General features: G+C 37.6%; 1 protein-coding gene across 3 annotated transcripts; it reads right to left on the bottom strand.

Annotated features, from left to right (window-relative positions):
• Window positions 1-4,061: 4,061 nt before the first annotated feature.
• Window positions 4,062-20,644, bottom strand: FAM204A (family with sequence similarity 204 member A). 3 transcript variants are annotated; one of them, XM_066323505.1, is made up of 8 exons: window positions 20,597-20,644; window positions 19,720-20,030; window positions 18,703-18,793; window positions 18,131-18,174; window positions 17,476-17,568; window positions 15,681-15,770; window positions 4,776-4,882; window positions 4,062-4,430 (listed from the first exon to the last, which is right to left on the bottom strand). In XM_066323505.1, exons 2-8 carry the CDS (start codon window positions 19,951-19,953, stop codon window positions 4,379-4,381), a joined length of 711 nt encoding a protein of 236 aa, XP_066179602.1. In that variant the 5' UTR covers window positions 19,954-20,030; window positions 20,597-20,644; the 3' UTR covers window positions 4,062-4,378. The 3 variants fall into 3 exon arrangements, with proteins under 3 accessions (XP_066179602.1, XP_066179601.1, XP_066179603.1); XM_066323504.1 differs by lacking the exon at window positions 20,597-20,644 and adding an exon at window positions 20,147-20,573; XM_066323506.1 differs by lacking the exon at window positions 20,597-20,644 and adding an exon at window positions 20,147-20,573 and having other exon boundaries at window positions 17,476-17,575; window positions 18,141-18,174.
• Between the last annotated feature and the right edge of the window lie 5,099 nt (window positions 20,645-25,743).

Raw genomic sequence — 25,743 nt, 5'->3', positions numbered from 1 at the left:
ATACTATTTGAGTCAGGATGATGATTCAGTATCAGAGAATGAGCATGACAAGCACAATCACATGTAAAAGGGGTAGAACTCCCTTTAAAAAACTGGCTGTTTGCATTTCTTAGTCTGTTTAACTCCTATGCTTTTTCAAGGCAAACTGTTTTATTCCAGGTCCAATTACAAGTAAAGAAATAGAAACCTCTCAACTCTGTTACAAGCCCAGAGAAACTGGGAAGACAAGATTTGATGCTAAAATAAACACAGCTGGAGACAGATCAAAGCAATGCAGGCATTTCTCAACAAGAAAGATGACAACTTTCCTCAAATGAAATTCAGGCTTTTACTTACTCTTGTGATGCTCAGAACATCTGCATTCAATATCGCAGTTTTTTTACTCTCTCAGTGGGACAGATGGTAACGAGGTGCCCAATTCCCAATGACTTTCAAAGAGGTTTAGGCACCTGCCACAAAATTGTTCAAGACTGATTTCTGTCTGTTATTCTCAGCTTTGACAAAGCAAACCAGGACATTCCTTCCACTCACCACTTTGCTGCCAGCCAGGAGTTTGCCCTCACGTAAATTGCTCGACCTCTGTACTCCTCTTTCTAGCCACTCCATTCGTGAAGTAAAAATCCCACCCTATTATTAATATATTTAATACTCTTAAAGATTCCTTGAGCTTGCATTAAAGGTACACTATAGACACATCCATGCCAAAATTACCAACGTTCAAAAATAACAGGGAAAATACTTGTTGGTGGATTAGCTACATATGATCAATGCCAAATAAAAATCTACTCTGGTTTTGCTAAGGTCACTTAGTGCTGTGCAATTCTCATGAGGTAAATATTTTTGAAAGTGGGGAATGCTTTGAGATTAGGCAATACATTACAGTTTTTGATCAAATGCCAGAAGCCATAGGTGAATAGGAAACAGACATCAGTAATTACAGTTCGTACTTCAGCTATTTCAAAACCCCTTGCTTCAATGAGCAAGTATTAACTGGACAGACACTCCTTCACAAATTAGAGGCTGCAAAGACTTATTACACACCACATTTATCTTTGAAACTTGTCCAACAGAATTAAACTAAAAAAATAATGATACAGATTATGGTTGCAGGCAAAAAACTATTAAAACTCTAACAACTATATATATGTTTTTATCTGTCAAACTGTCCCTGCAGCCACTCTTTGGTTAAGGAGCTCAGGAATGCAGTATTAAGAAATACAAGTAATTGTATTAGCATGCTGTTGTCAAACTTCAAACTGGCTGCATTTTATCACAGGAGCTGATAAAAGAATTTCTTGTGTAGGCCTTAAAACACAATAGAATTGCATGAACATGTGATGGGAGCAGAAATGAAGACAAGGCACCCGAGAGAGAAGTGTTCAAGGAGCATCAACACTCCTCAGCGAAACTGTGCAGAGCCACCCAACTTGACATCTTTAGAGCTCCTGAAAACCCCAAAGCAAACCCCTCACCCTGGCACAGCACCTGAGTGACCAGCCCAGCTCAGAGGCCAGACTGACAAAGCCTGACCCAAAACAGAGCAAGGCTGGAGCAGGCCAGGACGCTCCAGAGACAGCCTTGCCCAAACAACAACAGAAATTGTCAGAGCACATTCTCCTTCCCAGGTCGTTTCTTGGTTTACTCCAGAGAGCCACACTTGGGAAGTTACACAATTTTTCCTCAAAAGACTCAATGCTACTCAGGATATCCAAGACAGTACTACGACTGACGTTGGATGAAATATGAAATTGTGGTGGAGAAAAAAAGCTGGGGCAAAACCAGTGCATGCATTTATGTTTTTCAGAACTTCTGAGGGGGGAGGACGCACTTTGGTGAGGCTGCCTTTAAACTTTTGCCCAGCTCAAGATAGCATCAAATGAACTTCTAATGAATATCTGGCTTCACAACAGATTTGTACTGATATTTATAATTTAAATACATTTCTCTAGATTGGTAATTTTAGTCAAACAAGGAGATATTGCAAACTTTTCGCCCGCTACAAGAATTATTATTGCACCTCAAATTTAGTTCAGTGTAAGAGGTTATATATTCAAGCTGATTAAAACAAGCATTTGGATTGGTTTAACACTGTTAAAAAGGAAACATTAAGTCTCAGAATGCACTTTTACTTGTTTGGTCAAAACTTACATGAAAATTTACATCAACAAAATTTACTTGTTTACAAAATTTACAATAGACCAAAATTAATAAAAAAAAAAAGTCAGCACAACTCAAGAAATTTAAAAACAGAGCAGCAATTTAGGAAGATGATTATTAGAAGTACAGGTCTGCATTCATTTCTTTCTTACATATTTATATGAACTCTATAAAGCTGTATTAGGCTTTTGTATTTTCCCTGCTAGAGATTTTTGAACATATAATTCTGGAAGTCAATTAATATTTTAAGCAAACATTTTTGGTGGATAAAAAGGTTTGAAATGTGGTCATTTTTAAATTCATCACACAAGTGACCCAATATAAATATTCTGCGTATTTCCTAAACAGTTCCATTATTAATTGCCTAACAAAACAAATCGATTTAGTGTAAAATATTACAGGTAACTGGGCAATAGCTGTTTTTTGAGGGCTTGGGTTTCTGTCAAAGCACATTTTCAAAACAAAGAACACTGATACTTGCAATTAGATCAAGATCTTGATTCGACAAATACTGTTACTCTTAAGAGCAATAATAGCTTATTTAATAAATGATACTTTAAAAAGTTAATGGAACGTTGCTGGTGTGTTTGGCATTAATTATCAACATCATTCTGATATATATACATATATCTCAGTATATAACAAAGGTGAACTGTATCTAACACCCATCTTCCAGATGCTTAAAAAAAAATATCCCAGAAATTATGGGCAGAGTGTCTGTAACTTCTGGACAGGAACACTTGGAACTGAGGGAGATCCTGATGAAGGGTCATGGTGTAACCCATCTGTTTACACACACAAACATGCAATTTACCTTTACAATCACTTCACTAGAGATAGCACTTGCTTCCTTCCACGCAAAAGTCTGCAAAGCAATGAAGTTTGTAAACCATAGTGTGAGATTTATGATGTTGTACTGCAGAAACCTGTTTAGCCCCCAATTTACAATCCTGGCAATTGTATTCAACTCTGTCATCATAACTAATTACAGCTAACTGCAGATTTCCATATTGCAAACTCTCATCTGTGTGAAAGAAATATGATGTTTAAAAAAAGAATCAAATATCCCGAGGGCTAATGAACAAAAATGCACTATTCCATCTTGGACTGCAAACCTGAACTCTTCGAATTGCTGCTGTAAAATTTCAAATTGCTATTTGTTGGCAAGTTGTTTTAGCCCCAAGTACTTACACAGTAAATCACCATTACACTAATACCATACCTTTGGCCTGAAACATATTAATCTTGGTTAACAATAACTGACATTTACATTACCAATTCAATTCAGGCATTGTGGTGACTAAACATATATGCAAGAGCTTCGGGGAGAAAAGTTATTAGTTTTGACTGTGTACTTACTTTTCACTGAGAACAATTTTGAAAAAACATTATCATCAATTCTTGTTATAATCTTATAACATAAACATTCAAATCCTAATTGATCTGTAAAACATCTGACTTGGAGTAAAATCTGTATTTGTATCTTAGGTGCAGTTAACTGTACAACATAACAGTTCAGATATTTTTCCAAGATATGCTTTTATATATTTTTATCTGGGACTTTTAAAACCTGTGCTCTTAGGAAGGAAAGAAAACTGGGAATCTGAAATGTTCTGAAGAATGTGGACCCAGGAAATTACCTCACCTTCCAGAAAAGGGAGGATGAACTTTTTTCAGGCTTTTTTTTTTGTGTGTGTGTGTGCGTGTTTATATTTACTAAGGCTATAAATGCCCTTGGGTTTAAAAAAGATAGGTTGAGTTTGCTCTTCTTTATTTAGTGTCTTGCCCCAACTTTCAAGCAGAAAAGAAGTACTTACACTGTATTAAGTCTGTGTAGCCCCAGAAGCAAACATGCCCCTCTCCTTATACCCACACATTATATTTGCAGTACAGCACAAAACACATTTGGACCAAGGATTTTATTTCAACTTCAGAGAGTTTTCTACCAGACTCCAAATTCATCTTGAAATGTGTTATCTTTAGTTTTCATATCTAGGAGGAAAATTTAACACAGTATTGATGTTTAGATAGCATTTTTGCTGTATTATTTATAAGAGTGCCAAAACAAGATAGCGCAGTTTAAAAGCATTAAGATAAATACAAGGCATTTGATGTGTGCTGTTTTGTTTTGGGGGAGTTATTATGTTTAGATTTAATAAGCTGCCCACAAAAATTCTTCAAGTAACAACAGGTATTTGAGTCCTGAGGAAAATAGGATGGATTACATGTATCCCATGTTGCTTTTTGTTTCCCATCTTTTTTTGGCTTCAAATCTGAAACAGAGCATAAAACCCACATTAGGAATGATGAGTATATGAGTTTCAGGTATTTAACCACATTATTCTTAATAACAACAAAAATCAAATCTTATTTTTAATACTGTAATAAAGACATGAAGACAAATACTGCCATACAACCTCCACTTTATTTCTGATAAAGCCTCTATTTAAGTCTGATACACTCCTAAAAAAGCCCACCAAAACCCAACAAGGTTCAACTAAACAAATAAGATTAACACAAGCCTATTTCAACTAAGAAAACATTTAACTGAGATTCTATTGTACACACTTAGTGCCAATGAAACCACAAATGTTTAATTCCATACTCAAATGACTTACCCCCAAGCAAGCTTCTTTTTCTTTTGAGCTTCTTGGGCAGCCTCTGCTTCTTGCTTGGCTTTTACAAAGTTGCGGCAAGCGGCAGCTTTGGCAATTTTCACACCAAGCTACGACATGAAAAGGAACAAAGGAAAACTGATCAGATGCAAATGGCTCATATGAAATTTAAGCCTCACAAATGACATGGTCTGATATTGTTTCTCAAAAGTCAATAGATGCTAAAATATCTTTCAGGTGTATTAGGCTGATGATGCACTGTTAGACTGGACAAACAAGAATGTCTCTTGAGGGAAATACAAAGGCGTAGGATCCTGGGGCAAGCAATCCTTTTCACCAAATCCTTCATTTTCAGAAACAAAAGCAAAGGGCAACAGCTCACTGGATCCTTCTGTTTGCTTGTTTTACACGGACAGACATATCCAAATACACAGTCTCCATTATTAGGACCAGTCTGTGACCTCAGTTATGCTAACACAACAGAATCAGGTCATACCAGTGTCAAAAACACCTAAAAGGACACTTTTATACAGGAAGAGCTGCTACCACCACACACTTTCCTGTAGAACCATTAGACATGTTTTAATCCATCTATCCAAAAATAAATGATGCAGTGTCCTTAGTGTCTATCTCCATATTATCCAAGCTTTTAGATTGCAAGGGTATGATATGCCAGCTTTCCATGCAGGTGAATACCACTTCCATACACTCATGCAAACTGTGAGAATTTAGTTCCCTTTAGTGAATGTCAAGCACAGGAGGGGAGAGTGAAGTAAAAAAAGATGGAAGAAGATACAGTGAACTATGACCAGTTTATTTCCCTTAATCAGCATTCATAACTTGTAGTTACATTTTGTGGTTGCTGCCTTGACTTGACATTATGAGTTATGAAGGAATTAATTCTCAGAAATTACTGCTATTCTCCAAGACAAGCATGCAACTCATTTACCCCAAACTGCACAAACAGATGCAGACAAACAGGTTTTCTTTCAATCCACACCCAAACCTATTGAAATTAGCAAACAGTTTCTGACTGGATATTCAAAATTTCCCCCCAAAATGCCATGAGAGCATCAAAGAATGGGGAGCCAAGGGGAAGGACATTCTTTAACACCTTGGCTGAAGTTCCACTATTAATGTTAATATACTTGAATAATCTGCAGCACCTATGAAGACACATATTTACTCTGAGAAATGCTTTATCCAGGTAAGATGAGAGAGAACTCAAGAACACATCTGCAGGTGTAGATGTACTGACACATTTTCCACAACTATCCCATCAAACACACAATAGGGAGGTAATAATTTTATTAACAAAGAAAAAAAAAAAAAAACTCAAAACCAACCAACCAACCAAAAAAAACCACCATCCAAAAAAAACTCCCAAAAAACACCCAAACCAGCATCTCTACAAGCTCTTCTACCTTATGGTCCTCTCAGGGCTCAAGAATGAAGAAAGCAGCCTTTTTGCAGCAGCCTTTAAGGAAAGGCAGCAAGCACAACATCAGCTTGGGCTTTGTTTGAGGCTCTAAACGCTGGCAACACAAGCAGTTAGGAGCTGAGCATAACAGTGTAAAAGCAAAATAGATATTTTCATAAACACAGTATCTAAAAATGAAAAAAAAGAACACTGAATGAGTTTCTCACTCACTATTTGCATGTGTTATAAGGTTATAAACCTTTGGAATCATCTTGATGTACAAAATACTGCGACCAGCTACTTCAAAACTTTTATATTATCTACATAATTTTCCCTCTAGCATTAACACTTTTTATTAACAGTAATCCAATGCTGACATCCAAACTGCTGAATTTCAGGTCAAAGACTAAAATATAACATTCTTTTATTTGCATTGTCACTACATATTTAAGGGCAGCTATTAACCTTAATATAATCACAGTATAAAAATGCTTAAGAAAACTCACCTAAAATATTCAAAAATGTTTACTTTTAAATTGAAACAGGAGTAATGATTCGTTTAAACAATAGAGCAATCTGATGGTTGAAGTCAGACAGCAGAACCATGCCTTTATTAGAGGTATCTTACCTCCTAACACTTGAAAATTAACTTTTGCTGTGCAATGAATAAGAGAATCTCCTTAAAATATATTCTAGTGGCCTACTGAGCACCTATACACACATGAATGTACACAAATGAGTGCTAAACAAGGGCTGGAGAAAAATCTTTTTGTCTGCATTTTTTAGAAGACAGAATGAGTTCTTCCATCTTTGAAAAGAACAGGAAAAAATGGGATAATAAGATCCTCTGCAGTGCATGTGGATGTAAATGCAGAAGCATTTTGTAGCATTATTATAATTTCTAGGCTACATAGAGTCAAATTTTCAAGACATGAAAACCAACGTTGCATACAAACACACACAAACATTTTAGTCAGATTAAATGTCTTCTGCTCCCACCCAAACCCAGACACACATCTTCACTCCCTGCTCCCTCCCCCAGAAGAAATCCATAAAAGCCTGGTCAATGGATTTTACATTAAAAAAAAAAAATCCACACTAACATTTCAGGTCATCAGATAACTCAATAAAATACAATCTTAAAAGAAGTAAGAAAGCATGAATAAGAATATATACAACAATTTCTTGTGTAGTCAAAGTATCAGCATTTTCCATATAGAACATCCAATATTTTGCTGCATTTTAATTAAGGTGTCTAAACATTATCACAAAGAACTGCAAATTGGTCAGAGCACGCAGTAAGGAAAATTAAGCTCTAAAGGCTTTTTATCACCATATTTCAGGAACCAAGGGTGTAAAATGTTCTAATTTGGGATATATTAAAAGCCATAAAAGGTCTTTCAAAAAGATTAATGGTACTTTGCTTGGATTTAAGATAAGGGCTTTAGCTGGTTGGAAAAGCAGGGCCCTGGCTAGACCCTTGAGGCATTCATCTTTACAGCCACTTGGAAGATTTGTAAAAGCGTCTGCATAACCTCAAGCAAACGCACTGCGACATTTTTTTTTTAAATTCCTTTCAATTTTACAGGTCTAAAGTGTGTAAATCATACTGGGTAGTAAAGCTGATATAATGGTTCATCCTTGTAACGCTGTATATATGTGCATTTGGAGACAAACTTAAAAAACAACTTAGTTTCAAGAGGGCAAAGCCCATTCCATTTTAAAGTTGCCCAATAATCATGTCAAATATCTTACTCTAGATGTTTAATGCAGCATAAATGAAAATTTCCTACTCATCTGAAATTGTTACCGTGTAACGAATATCTGAAGCTTTGCTTGTTTTTGAACACTTCCAAGGCATTTATTTAAAAACACCAATTATCATACTTTAACTTTTTATGGAATAACAGGTCTGTATGAAAAATATTTATGCCATTCTCTTTTGTTCTTTAATTAAATGAAAACAGATGTTTTCTGAAGTAAAGCGGAACCATTACTGGAGTACTTAAAGTGTTAAGGTCTTTAATTTTTATATCAGTTTGGTCTACAATTCCTGATTGTCTTTACTCAAGCTCAACATTAATGTCAAGCAAGTTACCTAGGAGACGAAAGAGATCAAAGAGACAAAAAACCCTCAAATGTCTGATTAATCAAGCCTGCAAACAGCTTATTTCTTTTAGCCTGCATGCAAGTATGAAAATGAGATTCTGGGAGCCGTACATTGTGCAGATTTGTTCATTCTTATCAGAACAAAGCCAGCGGCAGCTTATTTCATGGATCATTGGCACTGTCATCAGTGCTACACAGAACGGGTGACAGCTCCTCATTTTGAGGCTTGAACAAAATTAGCAAAAAGTCGGCACAAATTAGCCTCTCATCTTTTTAGTAATATGACATTATTCATTTACTTTTTATCCAATTTTTAATTTTTTCCTTGTCAGCTATCCCTTTCTAGTGTTTCTTGCACAGCATCATAAAACACTTTTAAAACAAGCAAAGAAATGGCTGAAGTTGAAATAGAATGTAAAGTTCAGGCAGAAGAGTAAACATTTTTATTAAGTTGCAACAGAATCTACTGTAACTTCCAGAAAACTTCCTTGCAAATCCAGGACATTTAACAGTAAATATCACAAAGCAAAGACTTGTCTTTAAGATAGGACAGTAAAATGTAAATGCTGAATGACACAAGTACTGAGACAATGGAATCAAGAACTGCTCCAGAAATACTGAGATATGAAATACAAAATATTAAACCTACAAAAGCTCCAACAAGACATCTATATTCAAACAGGTCCTGAAATATCCTATGATCATAGCAGAGAAGCCAAACAGCCTTTTAATACAGTGTTACAGTTTCTCATCAAATATGAATCTAGTTATTTCAGCCTTGCCTCTAGCAATGATTTTCTCCTTTTATGTTATGGAATGTTATCCATTGCTGACGTATATAAAATATATAAAGCAAACAAGAATACCGAGTGGATTTTGCAGTGAAAATTGTCCTCTTTCAATGATGTGCTCAACTTTCCCTGTAAAATACTTTGTAATACCTTTGTTGTATTTTTATGCTGTGTATTACATCAAATTATATTTGGATGACACAGTAATGGAGCAAGGACAGAAAACTGTTCTAATATTAAGCTCTTTGCTAGACTTAAACATTTAAATGCAAGTAACTTCCTCCATTCATGAGAAAACACAGCATTAAAAAATTAACCATAAGCTGTTAGATGCTTTACAGAGCCCCCTTATAACAAAGGCAGTTTTAAAAAAAGAACTGTAGTACTGTTTTCAGCAATTTCTTTATCTCTGTTCTTCTAAGTAAGAAAGCTTATTAACAAGCTTTGAACTTAAAATCACATTTACAATAATGTGCCATCAACAGTTTTATAAGCTAATTAGAAAAAAAGATTAATTAATGACTGGCTGCTAATAAAATGGCAATCATGAAGAAAGAAACCAAGGGTGCTAAGCTTCAACTACCACCAATTAAGAGCTAATTACAAACAAATTATATATGTGTTTTGCTGTGGGCTTTAATTTACTAAAATGGTTTTAATTAAAAGAGAAAACATGCTGATTAATTGAACTGCAGAAAAAATCTACAGTATAAACTGTGCTTTGTCTGTCTCTTTAATTAGACTTGTAACATCTGAAATCTTTTTTTAAGGTTTGTTAAGGAAAAGATATACATAATTAAGGGAGCATAAAAATGTAATTCTAGGTGATAACCCTGCCATGTTCCAAAGGTTAAAAGAAAACCACCTCAATGAAGAGGAATATTTGGAAGCACCTTCACTAAGGTAAGAAAGTAAATCCTTCTCAGATTAAAAAAATCCCTTTTTTTGGGGGGGTGGGGGGGGCAGTTCCTCCACAACAATTGCTCCAAGTTAATTTGTGCTTGGTTACACTCCACATAAAACTGCATCACTGCAGGTACCTAAAAACACTGTGACAAATTGTGAACATTGCACAGAACTTAAGAAATTTTATTTTACCAACAGAACTAAGTACTAACTCCTGTCCATCTCTGACAGTAATGTCATCACAATCAATCATTTCTTACCGAGATTTCTCCCATGGAAACCAGTTTCCAGAATGGTTCTCAGCAGTTATAACCAACAAACTGCCCTGTGCACTGCTCTTTCTAATTTACATGACAAGATGTTACTTGCAGACAGGAGATACTAACCTGATCATGAGAAAATGGTCAAAACCGATGCCTCAAATTTTACAGACAACAGCAGGACTGACCTTGCTGTAACATGAGGATGATATTCCAGTGAATAGCCAATTAATCTCATCAATTACAATACCGATCTTTCATTTAAGCTTGATTAAATACCAGTGTCCCTATAAATTGCAGCTTTTTAAGTCTTTCCCCAAAATGCCAGAAGCCACTAAGCCAAGCGCTGAGGAAGTGCTGTCAAAAAGTCTGTGCCATTTTAGAGACTGACAAGTGCTACAGCAATTTAGCACACTAAATTACAAAATATTTTCAAAGTTACTTTTGACAGGTAAGTCTAATATGGTCAAGATTATTTAATGGTGTTCAAGTTAAAGTCCTCAGGCTAATGTGTTCTTAGACAATGTGGCACCTACCTACCAGGCAGTTCACACAAAAAACACCAAGTGCAAAGTCTGGTCTTTAGTCAGATTAGTTCTCACAGTATTAGAGCCATAAGAAATCTGTATTGTGTATTTTGAGACATTAAACCATGATCTCAGCACAAAAACACTATGAAAAAACCTCTTTCTCTAGGGGGGAAAAAAGCTTGGACAATATATTTAAGGAGTGGTAATGAGGAATCTTTTTAGATTTTTTGGTTTACCTATGAAAATAATTTTTACAAGTATCACTCCAAATTGAACTGATTTATAGCAGAGTGAAATTACCAGATATCTGCACATACCATCCTTACTCAAAGGGATAAACACATCCAGCTATGCACAGTCACAGTGCTCTAATTTATCAACATTTATTCCTTAAAAAAATCTAGGTGGATTCCCACTAACACAGTTGGAACAATTTAATTACATCTCAAGGTAAAATTCCAGAAAGATTTTTACAAAGCATTAAAAAGTTGACATTATTCCAAGTGTCTGTTCCCAGCTCCATATCCCAAGTACCTGCTACAATTAGATTTCAGCTATCCAATCCTAGAGGCAACACCAAAAAATCTTGTCATTTCAGCCCAGATAAATGTTTACATAAACTTTATTCTCTTAATAGCTTCCATTCTAAAAGGCTCAGATTTTTTTGGCTAACTCCTACACTAACATTAACACTTCTATTGGCATCTCTCAAGTTAAATAAGTCATCCTTAAATGCAACGTTCAAACAATGGCTTTAGGTATATGCCAGTTTCCATCTGAAAAGCACAGCTATAAAACATGAAGGACTCTGCCAATGCTGGAAGCCCTGGAATGTGATAACAAAGACAGCAGCTGGATTACAATAATAAACACTAACTATGCACCATGCCCACTGCAATGAACTGCTCAGTTATTTAATACTAATAATACTGTACTGCAGGTATTAAAGAAATAATCCAGTAGTCTTAACATGAAGATCTACAGTGAATTACTGAGTATGACCCACCTGCATTATGTTGTTGCTCAACACATTTATCAAAGCACCGTTGATCTTGGACTCTGTAATTGCATCACAGCACTGAGGTGCTCCAGCCAGAAGCTGAAGGAGCAGAGTTATTGAAGGCCTAAAGTATTCTCTACAACATAATAGAGAGATGCTCATACTTTTTTCAGGAAGAGTTACATTTGTGTATAAAATAATGAAATCAAGAACTTCAGGATCACCAGACCTCTCAGGGAAGCAGATCACCCCACAAGAGAAGTGTGGGGATGGCCAAGGATGCCTCTGCTACCCTGATGGCTGACAACAGGAGACAAGGGGTAATACCTGGTGGTGAGGTTTGCCTATAGAGATTAGATGAAACATTCAGCAGTGTTATACATACAGTTATTTTTAATAAAAATGCAACTGCCAACAAAAAAGAGGAACACACCAGCCAGTCTCAAAAGCCACCTATGAATCCACCCATGCAGTCACCAGTAAGTACAGCCTCATGCGCAGGAGGTATCCAAGTTCTAATTCTCACTCCAAAACCTTGAGGGCTCCTGGACTGAGCAGCTTTTAAAATCAGCATTAGTGTGTATTTGTCAAAGCAAAGAAAACAAGAAATAACATATTGCCCAAAGCCTCATTTAATGCAGTGCAGTAATGTTTTCCTTAAAGGGCCTGCAACAAGTACCACTTGGAAACCTGAAGACCCAAAACCTTAAAGCAGTATCATTTAGGTTTTCAGAATGTAAAATTCCATGATGCACTGACAGCTGCTAGATTATGCATATTGCCTAAGTCATCACTGATTTTAAATGAATCTGATTTTAAAAAAGCTTTTCTCACTGTGTCACAACGATAGGATATTGACAGCATCATTTTGACATTCCTTTGCTTTTTAGGACATGTTTTTACCGTATATACTCATCATCTGTTTATTTTTGGCTTCATTTTTCTAAATACTGAAGCTGCCCTATCAGTTTCACAGGCTTATAAATGTTATACATCAAAAATTAGTTTCACTTATTAAGGCAGGAAACGGCTTTAAGAACTCTGGGATCTGTGCCTCAAAGCAAAAGCTTTATCAGCAGGTTCCAGTCACTGCTTCTTGCAAAAGAAAATGGTGCCGATTAAACCCCCATACACCTGATTTCAAAAAGAACACCTAGCCACTGAACATTCCCCACACGGCTGCGAGGGGGGCTGCACCCCAAACACCACACAGCTGTTTCTCACACACTCTCTGTCCCCAGCCCTGTAACACCGCTCAAGAAAAATGAAAACTATACATAAAGAGATGAAGTGGAGATAAAGGAACAATAATTCATCCACTTATTACTGCAGACTTCAGAAGTGTACTTCAATACAGCCACGGTACAGTTCCATGCCTGACCTGCTCACAGAGCTGTGTTGCATTTGGAAGTTAGAGGGATACAAATAGCTACATCATTTAAAAATTAACTCACTTCTTAGAGGCATTGTATATTAAAATGGACATTTCTGTAAATTGCTAAGAGAAGTACCAATTGAATGAATACTATACAACATGAAAGCAATATTTGATTAACTGTACTTGTACAAAACAATGACTGTTCAATCAATCCCTTTCATAATCAAATCCTCTTTTTTATAGCTCTTCACTGAAACAGTCACTGTTAGAACAATTTCCTTAGAAAAAAAAAGTATTTTAAAAGATTCATTTTTAAAAAAAGAGCTTCTGAAAATCACAAAGAAAAACGAACCTTGCAGTGAGCAATGGAGAAGATCTTTACAAGAGCAGAGAACCCCAGTGAATTCTCATGGATTCTGCCTCGACAGAACTCCTCATGAGAGATCAAGCCAGTCATTTGAGTTTTCCTTCTTTCAACATACTATTTGTTCAGATAAACCCACTTAACCAAAACCAAGTCAAGGCCGTGAATACTAATAATGTTTCAAGCATTTTGTTTTCAGAATTACAACATGCTAATATTTGAAAGTCAACAATTTGGAGCTAATGTTCCACAAATAATAATACACTGCTGTAGCACCTGGGATATGCTAGCTGTTGTATAATCCCATGGCTACCAAAATCAGATAACAGTTTATCATAAATATTACAAAACCTTAAAACTTCTAACATTAATTTGTTTTTATAGTCAAACAATTTGCACTAGAACCTCAGTATGTTTTATTGATTATAATACTCCAACCACTTTAGAGGAGATGGGATAATGAATGACATTTGTGAAGGAGAACAGCAACTGTTTTTCATGTTGTACACATGAAAGGTAATAAAACAGTCAGAAGCTGGTCAGACTTAAAGGGAACATCAGGACACATTCCTACCACTGTCAACAGCTGTTATCTTTGCAGACTGAAGTTTTGTGACCACTGGTGACAAGGCAGATAAGACTCTAGTCATTAGAAACTGCCCTGAGTGACTAAATGGAGGAGTTTAATGATTCTGTAAGAACTCTCACTGAGGAACAGTTACTTTTACCTAACGTCAGAGAACCTTAAGAATTGTATTTCCCACTTCAAAAGCAGTCTGTTTTTAAAGCCATCACAATATTGTAATACATTGCATTAAACAGATTTAAATCTGCACTTTTACATTAAAGCTTAGTTTAAAACACTGTATTTAAGAAACATTTAAAATATTTGTATGAAAATGAGAAGCAGTCAAAATTTGTCTTTACTTTCCTAATCCTTTTCTAATACCTTTGAATTTTGCAAGCATATACAGTGGACAGAAAATTCCCATTACCTCTGTGAAGATGGAAGAATATGCAAGATAAAGGAATGAAAGCAACAGTTACATAATTATTTTTTTAGTATAAATCAAGAAGCTTTACAGTTCAAATCATACTACTTAGATGACTTAAAAAAAGATTGCTTGTCCACTCACTGAAATGCTACTTCTTTTCTTTCTTTTTTATTTGGCTTCAAAATATTCAACTACCTTTTTATCCTAATTTTTTCCTCTGCATTTTCTCCCCTATGCACAACTACCAGTGGGGAAAACAGCCTTTGTGGACTTCAGCTATTTTTACTTCAGCTGCTACCACCTACCCTATGTGCACAAATTGAACAATTTCTTAAATTAAGCTACCAGAGCTATCTGATAGATTCCTCACCCATTTATAGTCACTAAGCAGTAAATACAGATTTAAAAGCTCCCATTTTTGTGGCAAAGCACAGCTTTCATGAAATTACTCAGCTATACCAACTAACAAGACAACACCTTGAAAAAATTGTGTTACTCTGGACTTGTTTTTCAGACTTTTAACTCCTCTATATTATTTATACACTGAACAATTATGACAAGGAAAAAAAAAATTCAACACAATTCCAAGGCTACAGCAGCAGTACAGATAGACAACCCATTCTTTAGAATTCTTCCAGCCATCAACTCCTGAACACATGAATGCACAGAAAAACAAGTACTGGCACACAACTTGGGGTTCTCATATGTCCTTACTTGTTCTAGGCTTGCTAAATCTCCACTTGTCTTCAGGCTTCCCATGCTTATGGGTGAAGTAACGCAAAAAGAATTATGAGGCACAGGGAACTGAGAGGAAGGGAGCATCCTACTCCTGTCCTCTTGGCTTGCAACATGGAGAAAAATCAAAAGCTCAACACAGATGACCAGATATCAACTCTGAGCTGTGGAGTGAGCAGCAAGGCTCTAAAGCAAGGTCACTTGGGACAGTTCATGGCTGTATTTTCAATTCTTAAACACAGCTAAAGCTGTCCAAGCACTGCTAGATCAGCAGCAAAGTCCTTCAATCACTGACAGGAATCTGCTCAGGAAAGGGGAAAGATGCTGCAAACAATCTTCAGTGCTGTTTTACCCATGACACTTTTAGTCCATGTGTGAAACTAAATGACCCCTCGAAGTTTTAGTTAACAGCCCACTTACCTCACGAATGGCTAATCTGTCACTCAGCTCCTCAGCCTTGGCAATGTCACCTTCAGCCACACACTTCTCTATGCTCAGTTCTAGGCCAGACTAGGGAAAAAAAAAGATAAATACCTTTAGAACAAAAAGAACATATTTTAAAAGGAGTACCTCCTTCCTAAAAATATTTTTTCATAAAATTCTTTAAGAGAGTGCATAAACCTGTAATTTCTGTGTACCACACATCACTCTGTCTGTGTATTGTAATGGACAGTATAATTAAGAATTCACTGAGAGGCTGCCTGAGCACAAATCATTGCATTAGTTCCACCTTATGTGCAGGATAATACTATAGGTTAAAAAAATTACACGGGCTAGTTTATGCCTGTCACAATAAAATTTCATCTGAAGATCTGGCTTATCTCTTCCATCCCTGGAGCTTTCTAAACAAAATGTGAAATGTATGTGTCAGGTAACATGAAGAATGGCAATTACCACTGTATCGTTACAGTTCTAAGATCTTATCTTTACCCAAAAAACAGAGTTCTGGCATAAAGCCACTCCACTGTGCTAATAAATTAAAAATTCTAGCAGCCCTATGGAAACAATGAAAAAAATGTCAGGATTTAAAGGTTGTTGTCTTATTTTCAGAGCTAAACACACCATGTTTAATGGCAACACTTACAAAGCAATTACAAAACATAACAATAAAAAGTAACTATTTCCTGGAAATTATAGTTGTAAACATAAAATCTGATGGAATACAGAAGGGTAGCACTGACTTCAGAACTGCATAAAAAAACCTCATTCTCATAACAAAAGACAATTACAGCCTCACTGGTTTTAAATATTAGTGAAGCTAAAGAAAACACATTTGACAGTTCGATAACATACACTTTTTTAAAGAGATAAAAGTGAAAAAGCTAATGCAATTCTTGAGAAACAGTGATCTGCAAACACTGCACTTGAATTATTTCAGGTGGTAGATGAAAAAAATGCACAATTGGAAGTTGCAGCAATGGCAAATTCTGTTGAGATGCCTTTTCTGAAAATAAAATTATTTATCTTCCACTAGTGATAATTAGTGAAATTACAATGAAACCATCTGCATTTTAACACTTTGGGCCTCATTCCAGATCTATGCTGAGCACTTTAATGACAACTAAACAGACACCAAAGGTAAGAAGCAAACAAATCTTCATGACCTGCATGTAGAAACTTACTTTAAGAAAATGAAAAATACAAAAATTATCATAAACGCAACATTTCATGTAATAGAACTTAAAACTTTATAAGAAATACTATAGAACCAACAGCACTACCGGAAATTCACAATATAGTGAGATTCTTAACTTAAACATCATGTGTGCCAATTATTTCAGATATTATTAGTTACACAGTAATGTTTATGAACAGAATGTGTTATGAATCCAGCCAAAATGTATACTAGGTTTGCCCCTTTAATTCTTGTAGCCACTGGTGTCAACTGAAGGATTTATGTGACACATTTTAAAGTTAAAACATAATGAAGCAAAAAACAAGGAAAAGTCCAACAATGCATATCAAGTGTTCTGTCTCTCACAACAGGAGAAAACAAAACCAGACAGGAAAGAAGCCTGGATACTGTCTTAAAAGAAAGCACAAAAACCATTCAAGGACACTTATTTAAAAAGTTCACAAAATCGTCCTTCCTCAGAGTGACTGTATCCTTTACTCTCAACCAGCCCCAGTTTCTTTCCCATCTCAGTTAAGGATAAGTTCTTCTACTGCCAAATGCATTAAAAAAAGCTGACACTGCCTTTGTAATGAGAGTCACCTTTTGTGGAGCCCTGCTGTCCACAGGTGATTCAAATCTATCATTGATGCCAAAGTATTGTGTAAGTTCTTTCCATTTGTCTTCATTTTCCAACTGCTGACTAAAAACAAACAAACAAACAAGTCATTACTATAACCACTTCCCTTTCCACAACTTGTAATACCCTTTTCAAAGCTAAAATAAACTCTTCCATTCGGCAGACATGGTCTTGTCACCCATTCAGTTTTTAAATGAAGTGAAATTAATTATTCCTTCCCCTTTGTAAGTGTAATTTCACAATCTTGAAAGCAAGCTGATAGAATCATAAAACCATTTAGGTTGAAAAAGTTCTTTAAGATCGAGTCTAACCATAAATCCAACACTGCCAAGGAGGAAAAAGAAGGGAAGGAGCAGCCTGAACAGGAGCTTGTATTAAGGGAGCAGGAAGAACATTAAGTCCATTAAAAGTTACATTAAATAATACATTTGATTTTTAAGATCAAGCAATAACACACCATCAATCAATCACTGGTACAAATTCAGCCTGCCCAACAGACACTGAACCAACTTAAAAGATATTTTACACAGTGCTTAAAGCTAGACTTTGGCTATGACTGTGGTCAAGGTTATTACAAGTTCTGACTGCTACTAACAGACCTCAGGTAATCCCATTGACCTGGTTATACCTGTTAGCCACTTCATCGGTCTTTCTGTGTTTTGCTAAGGGGAAAAAGAAAGAAAAAAAAATCCAACATTACACAGTGACACCCCACAGCATCCAATGAAGTTAACAGAGCTCTAATTGGTCACATTTCCTTTGAAAGATCAACACACTGCGATTTTTACCCAGTGATCATGTGGATTTAAACCACTCAGCTATAAAAACTCCTGCAATATCTGTGAAGTTTTAACCAGAATGTGCAAAAGTAAGTTTTATAGAACTGCTGAAATACATTTAACCATTATAAATCAGTATTCACTGATTAAGTTCTGCCTCATTTTTAAGAGGACAGATGTATTACTTGCATTCTATGTCGCAATCTACAACCTCACTAAAGCCTTGAAAGTGATGTATACAAGGGGAAAAATAAAATCCTAGATAACAGCTAGAATACAATTCTTCATTTAAAAAGAACAGCACACAAAAAAACCCCCACTCAAAAACCAAAAACACCAGCCCCACAAAACAGCATGTATTGATACTAATTCAATTTGATAAAAATAAATTCTGTTAATGATAAAATCCACCTTTTCGGCGGCGCTTTCTTTTCCAGCATCTGTTTTCCTCTTTCACTTGCATCTTCATTTCACGGTGTTTCTTCTGAAGCTCCACAAATTTCTACAAGGTCATGAAAAAAAAACCAAGTTGGCATTTTCAATGTTGCCCCCATTTTTAAGAAATTACATAGAGGAATGTTTAATTATCCACAGTGCCTTGTGTTATCTATTACATCTCAATTTATAAATGGAGACCATGAGACTGATGGTGTTGAACTGGAATTGGTGCTGATCCTTCATCACCTCTCTCTGACTTTCTGCCCTCCCCACATCCCAGGACTGTTCACATCTGACAGTTCTCTCATGGGATGTGACACAGAACAAACACGTGCACTCCTGAGCTGTACCATGTATTTTCACTGCCCAGCTGATTGTTTGGAATCCACAAATTAGTGACAGCAAGGTCCTCGCTCAGCAGGATACCTACAAGGATTGAAGGAGGGCAACTACTTTATGCCAATTCTTATTTTGAATCCAAAAATAACCCAAAACACATTTTGTTAAGGGTTTTTTGTTTTCCTCAGTCTTTATATGCAACTGCAAAATCAGGAGGTTATAATGAACTCTTGAGTCTGAATGTTGCAATTAACTCCCTACAGCAAGCAGCAGGGCACACCTCCCCTTCCCAGGTATGCAGCACTCCCAGAGAGGCTGAAACACTGAGCTGGAAATCCTTACCAACGCAGAAAGCACCAACCAAGCAGCTCAGGGCCCATAAACCACTGAAAACACAAGTTTTATACAACTGTATAGTTATGACAACTCCTCGCTGTGCTTTCAACCACCACCAAACTACCACCCAATCACTTCCTTCCTAAATTCCTGTTCACCTTGCTTTAAACAGTCTAAGGTGTGTATGCTCAGATCATATTTTATCTAATTTCAAATCTATACATGGACTACTCAACACTGAATTATTTTAATCTAGAAATCAGCCACTTGAGTACACTGCATTATGCTCATTTGGAGACCTGTAATGATACATACATTCCAGATATTCACAGAAACTCCAGGAGGGCACGTTTGATATTCACTGCCTTCATCTGTCCCTGGTACAATAGGTTCACTGCTGGCATTACTTTCCTGTCCAGTCCCCTGATCTCTTTCAGTATCTTCTCTTGCATCTTGCTTTGAACAGGAATCAGGTGATTCATCTTCATCATTAGAACTTAGATCAACGTCACTTTCATTCAGTCCTGGAGGTAAGAGCCCACTCCACATCTTCCAGTTTAAGTAAGTCCAAAATACTTTAAGTCACTGCAAAGACACCAGGTTACCCATCCCAACACAAAAACAACCTGCAGAAGAGAGAAACAGAAACAGGAAAACACGTCATCAGAAATATTTCTGCTTCTCTTACATAATTACCATTACATGTTTTAGACCAGCACATTATAAAGGTCTTAATACTTACTATTTCAGAAAGAAGACAACTTAATTACAGAGGCTCAGACCACTGGCTCTTTTTTTTGCCACTCCTTGTCCTTTAAAGTTGCGGTCCTATGCGTTTGTTTACACCTCCTTTCAGTTTAGGGGCGACACTGTAGCAAACGCCTCCCGTGCCTGCACAGGGGCAACTCCCGGGGCCAGCACACCCACCTCCCTTGGCCGCCGGGCCGCCTCAGGGAACAGCCCGGCCGGGGAGGCGGCAGGCCGGGGAAGCCAGGGGGGCCCGCTCCGGAGGCAGCGACGCGAAGAGAAACGCGGCTGAAAGCCGGCCTAGGGGAAGGCAGCCGGGCCTGGCCGTGATGCCAGACAGTGCCCGCGGAGCCCCCTCAGCGCTCCCGGAGCCCCCTCAGCGCCGCCGGAGCCCCCTCAGCGCTCCTGGAGCCCCCTCAGCGCCGCCGCCCGCGGCCGTGTTTACCTGGCCGCCATCTTGGCACCGCCGGAACACCCCGCGCGCGGATTGGGCGGGGCGGCGCAGCCAATCAGCGGGCGCGGCGGTGGCCATGGCAGCGGGGCGGGGCCGGGCTGTCCCGGGGCGGGGCGGGGCCGGGGCGGGGCCGGGGCGGGGCGGGGTGGGCGGGGCGTGGCCGGCGGCGCGGTGAGGGCGGTGGCGCGGTGAGGGCGGGGCGAGGCGGGAGGAGCGGGGGGTGATGGCGGGTCGGTGTCAGGGTCTGAGAATCGTTTAGGTTGGGAAAAGCCTCCGAGATCACCGAGTCCAACTTGTGACCCAAAGGCACTGTGTCAGCTAGACCATCACACCGGGTGCTACATGCAGGCTTTCCTTGAGCATCTCCAGGGCTGGTGACTCCACCACTTCCCTGGGCTGCCCGTTCCAATGTTTAGTCACCCTTTCAGGTGACTCCTAAACTTACTCCTAAAATTACTCCTAATGTCCAACTTCGGTCTCAATTGATGCAATAGAAGGCCATTTCCTCTCATTGTATCTCTCACTCCCTGGGAGCAGAGCCCAACACCGGTCTGGCTCCAACCTCCTGTCAGGTTGTGGAGATTGATAAGGTCTCCTCTTGAACCTCTTTTTCTCCAGACTAAACACCCCCAGCTTCTTCAGCTGCTCCTCATCAGACTTGAGCTTCTTTCAGGAGAAGGACAAGCATCAAGTTGGGCAGAAATCCTTGCTGCCATAGAGGAATGTGGCATCTCTTCCAACAGCAAGCCTCGTAGTTAAGCCACACCAAAATGTTTATGCTGGGGTAGAATGACAAGGGACATACTGTTCAAGAATTGAAAAATCCTTCCAAAATTCCCAGTAGTGCCTTGGATTCATGTGGTAAAGAGAAAACCACAAAACCGCAAAGTCTGTGCAGAGCAAAGGACTTGTTCATCTGGAAGATTCTGTTACACCTTGTCCTTTCAGCTTTCATAGGGCAGGCAGATGACACGAGTATTTAGGAGCAGCCTGGATTTGCTTCAGCAAGAACATCTTGCATAGAAGGAGCAACAGGAAGGGAGGCACAAGGAAAAGATGAAGCTGACCTCACTAGCACTGAAATGTGTCTGAAAGACAAGAGGTTTCCTGTCTTCCAAGTAATTTGTGAGATGATGGACTTTTGAGTGACAGTTTGGCAGGTTGAAAACTCTATCTCATTATGATAATGAGACTTTTGAGAAGGGGATTGGTGACCCTAAACCACAACATGACCCAGCTGTGGACAAACAAGAGGGGAATGAGAAAATGACAAGTGTTATGAGGACAGATAATCAGAAATACGGCTTTGAATAGGGATTTCTTGGTTGATCCCAGCGTCTGGGATTGGCTGTGCATGGAAGGAAAAACTTGCCTTTCTCATGGACATAAATCAGATCTTCAGATTGTTTTCCTTTTTATGCCATAATTTTACATCCTCAGATTCATTTCTAAAATCAATTAATTCCGTAAGTAATCACTTTTTCATGAACTACATGTAAATTTCACACTCAGCTTGCTAACTAGATTTTCCTCTCATCTGGGAAATCAATTTTTAAGAGAGTTATTTTATTTACATTGAATAATTGGTTGTATTTGGTACACAGATAACTGGTAATTAATAACTGTATTGATACTGGATATTCATTGCCATTTGTTCTAGCAACTTGTTAGACCATTAGGCTGCTTGATATTTTCTTAATGTGACCAAATTTGAACACACTGAAAAAATTAAAAGATGTGTGACATCTTTGTGACCTGTACATTTATATGTTTAGTAGGGATACATTTTCAGAAGGCAAATTTATTTTCATTATACAATTTGTGTCCAAACATCGTGCTCCTTATTTGGTATCCACAACCAATTTGTAGCAAGAATGACACTGGTGGTGCACGCAAATTAAGTACTTAAATATCCACATTAATTGCATTTTATAATTACAAATTAAATATGCTTGTCATTTTAAAGGCCACATTTTCAGAGTAATCTCCAGTCCTCCCACAAAAACATTCCGACTTCTCACAAGGTCTTCTATAGGAAAAATGGTGGCAAGAGCTCCTGCAGGAATTTCATCGGTCCAGGAGTATTTGTATTCACAAAGTCAGTGCTTGATGAAACTACAAAAAAGCTTGTTGGCTACTTATCAGAATTTGCAACTTACTGCTGGGTTTTTGTCTTGAAATAATGTGTAAAGTCTTTTTATCTGCAGAAGGAAATAGAAGGCAGTACAACCTTGTGACCAACCCTGATGTTACCACATCAAATTTATGAGGGCTGCTATTGTGCCCAACACTTGATTCAGTGTCGTGTTTTTCTGATGGCAATTTTCTGTTCCCCGTTGAACAAATATCCAAATAATCTGATTTATTTCCTTTTGGTCAACTGATCTAATTTCCCTTCTCACTTGAATTCCTGTCCTGGAGACCTGCCAAACAATGACTCTCATGAATGAAACGAGTCATGCCTTTGAGATTCCTGTGGAACATCAAACTGACACAACACAGTAATTACAACTTAGCTATTTCTGATGCTGTTATTAAAAATGTCTTGAACTTTAGAAAGAAGGACCACTGCAATTAAATGTAACATCAAGTTTAACTTGAATCTTCCAGGATGTCTATGATTGGTCTGGTTCTAGGCAATTTTCCCTTTATCTCTTCCTTTACTTGCTGTTGGATATTTACAGATACTAGCATGAGTCCCAGTTCTGATCCTGTACTTTGTCAGATATATTCTGGGTTCTTTTTGAAACTCTCTTAATGAGTGCCAGTCACAGAAGTGGTCATGTCAAATCCCAGAAAAGCTGATGTTTGTGTGTGTGCCAGTCCCCACGGCAGGTCCTCACAGTGCAATTCACATTTTCAGGCCAGCTACAGAACACACTGAAGGCCTGAACTAGTTCCTTGGATATAGGTTTGAAAACATTTTTAGCTAATCACAAATACTCCTGTACATGCTTGTTTCCACAAAATATACACAGTTTCCTACTGCAGAAATGAAATCTACTCCAATGTAAATTTTTCATTATTATTTCATTTTTAGCAATAAATAAGGACATGATAGACTTTTTCTGAAGCAGAGAAATATGCCACATTCTATCGTTTTGAAATGGTGTTTTCAAACTGTGTCAAAATGATCAAGAACTGGATTCTTCTTTAAGCATAATAGGAGGGCCTTATTGTATTAGCAGATTACAGTCATTGTGTTGTATACTATCTACCTTATATTCATTTTTGCTAACATAATGAGAATTTTTCCTAGCATGGGTATATTTTAATACAATAAAATCATGTTGGAATGGAAAATTAGTATGATTTTGAAGAGAGATGTAAAGACAATAAAATAGCCTCTGAGTTTTCTTTCCTAAGCTTTTAATTTGTTGCTAACTGAAAATATACTTTTAATCAATCCTTTGAAATTGTTATAGTCAAATGAACATTTAAAGTCAGTTAAAAGATTTACAGGTGGCTTTTCTCCACATTCTCTCCTATGTAAGATCTAAGCAAATCTACCCAGGTTTATTTTAGAGAAGTACATAACTGATTAATGTAGCATCAAAGCCCTGAGCTTTAATAAGAAAATTTTCATGGCACCATTTACAATGTCCTTCTCCTCTGAGGTTTGCATTTTGATGAAAATTCTGACCATAGAATCAGAAAGAAACGTCTGTGGTTTTAAGCATCAGCAGCCCATGAACAAGTTGCTTTGTGTACTGTTTAAAAAGGCATTTCTAAAGCACTAACACACAGTGAGTGTTCAGGGATGAAGTAAGACCTGTTCAAAATTCCAGAATGAAGCTTGGAAGATCTGTACCCAGCTCTCATTTGTGCCACAGGCTTCCTGTGAGGAATTTTCAACTTATGTCCTTCACAGATGGAAGAGTTTCCATCACCCCTGTCTTTTGTGAGCACAAACTCTGTAGGTTTTGAGCCCATTTGGACTCCAGGGCATCAACAGATACTGGCCAGGGCAGTGCTGGATTTCAGAAGGTCAAGCCAAGGAGCAACTGCACAAATTATTCTTACAGTGAATTTCTGACAAGAAAGTGTAAGTGCTTCAAGGTGCTGCTGATCTGGGTTCTCTAAAATAAGATTTTTGCATAAGCTGCTGTAGATGTAGCCATACCAACCTTAACTTGACTCGACTGGATCCCAGCAAGGGCAGGCATGAGGGTGTGAAGTTCATTTCTCGTTGTGTCATAGAATTTATTCATCCCTTTGGGGTCCCCTTGGGGTAAGGGGACTGTTGTGTTTTCTGACCTGACCCCTCTGCTGCTGCATTTGTTGTTTTGAGTGTAGGACATGTTTTATGGAACCTGAAGCCGTAATTCACTAGAATGTGAGGTTCTTCACCAAGTATTGGACAAATTTCATTGATCCAGATCTATTAATCACAATTTTGTTGTAATTAATACAAAATCTTTATGCTGGATTCAGATCTTGGATGCATTTTTCTGGAACAGAAGAGAAACAGCTTTCTGCCGTATCACCAAATGGAGTAGCACCTGACTCTTTTATACAAAAAGAGTCAGAAAGCAGTTTTCTTAACCTCTCAGAGAGTTTTGCTTTGTGTATTAATGGATGTTGTTTAGAAGTACAATAGAGAGTCTTACAGCTCATGTGGCACTCAGATACGGAGCTAGGGCAAGGTACTTAACCTCTCCTTGGTTTAGTTTGTGAAACAAACACTATTTTAACTACTTTTCAAGGATATTAGATAAAATTAATTAGTTTTGTATTTGTACTGCAATGAAGGTCTGTATAATTGGAAAGTCTTATAAGAATCTCAATCGTTTTATTTTTGTGTTGATTTAACTTTGAAGGGCTGGTTTTGTTACTTTGTACTGTATTTGAAGTGTGCTATTGTTCATTTTTATAAATAACAGCTGATTTTTCAAGCTCCTGTAACGAACCTATTTAGTCTCTGTGTATGCCAATGCCCTCTACTGGTTTGAAACACAATCGCTCAACAGAGGGTATTGCTGTTCTCCTTTATTGACAAAACTGTAATATTTAAATTATTTTCCTTTTGAGAGCAGTAGAATTTTGGTTGTGTAGCCAGGCTCTCTGTGAAGCTGCACCATGGGCAGGCTGACACCTGGGTGACTCTTGGGGCACACGAGTGATACTGTGCTAGTTTT

This window comes from Sylvia atricapilla, chromosome 8, assembly GCF_009819655.1.
Source record: "Sylvia atricapilla isolate bSylAtr1 chromosome 8, bSylAtr1.pri, whole genome shotgun sequence".
NCBI lineage: Eukaryota > Metazoa > Chordata > Aves > Passeriformes > Sylviidae > Sylvia > Sylvia atricapilla.
This window is presented reverse-complemented; position numbering and strand designations above follow the sequence as displayed.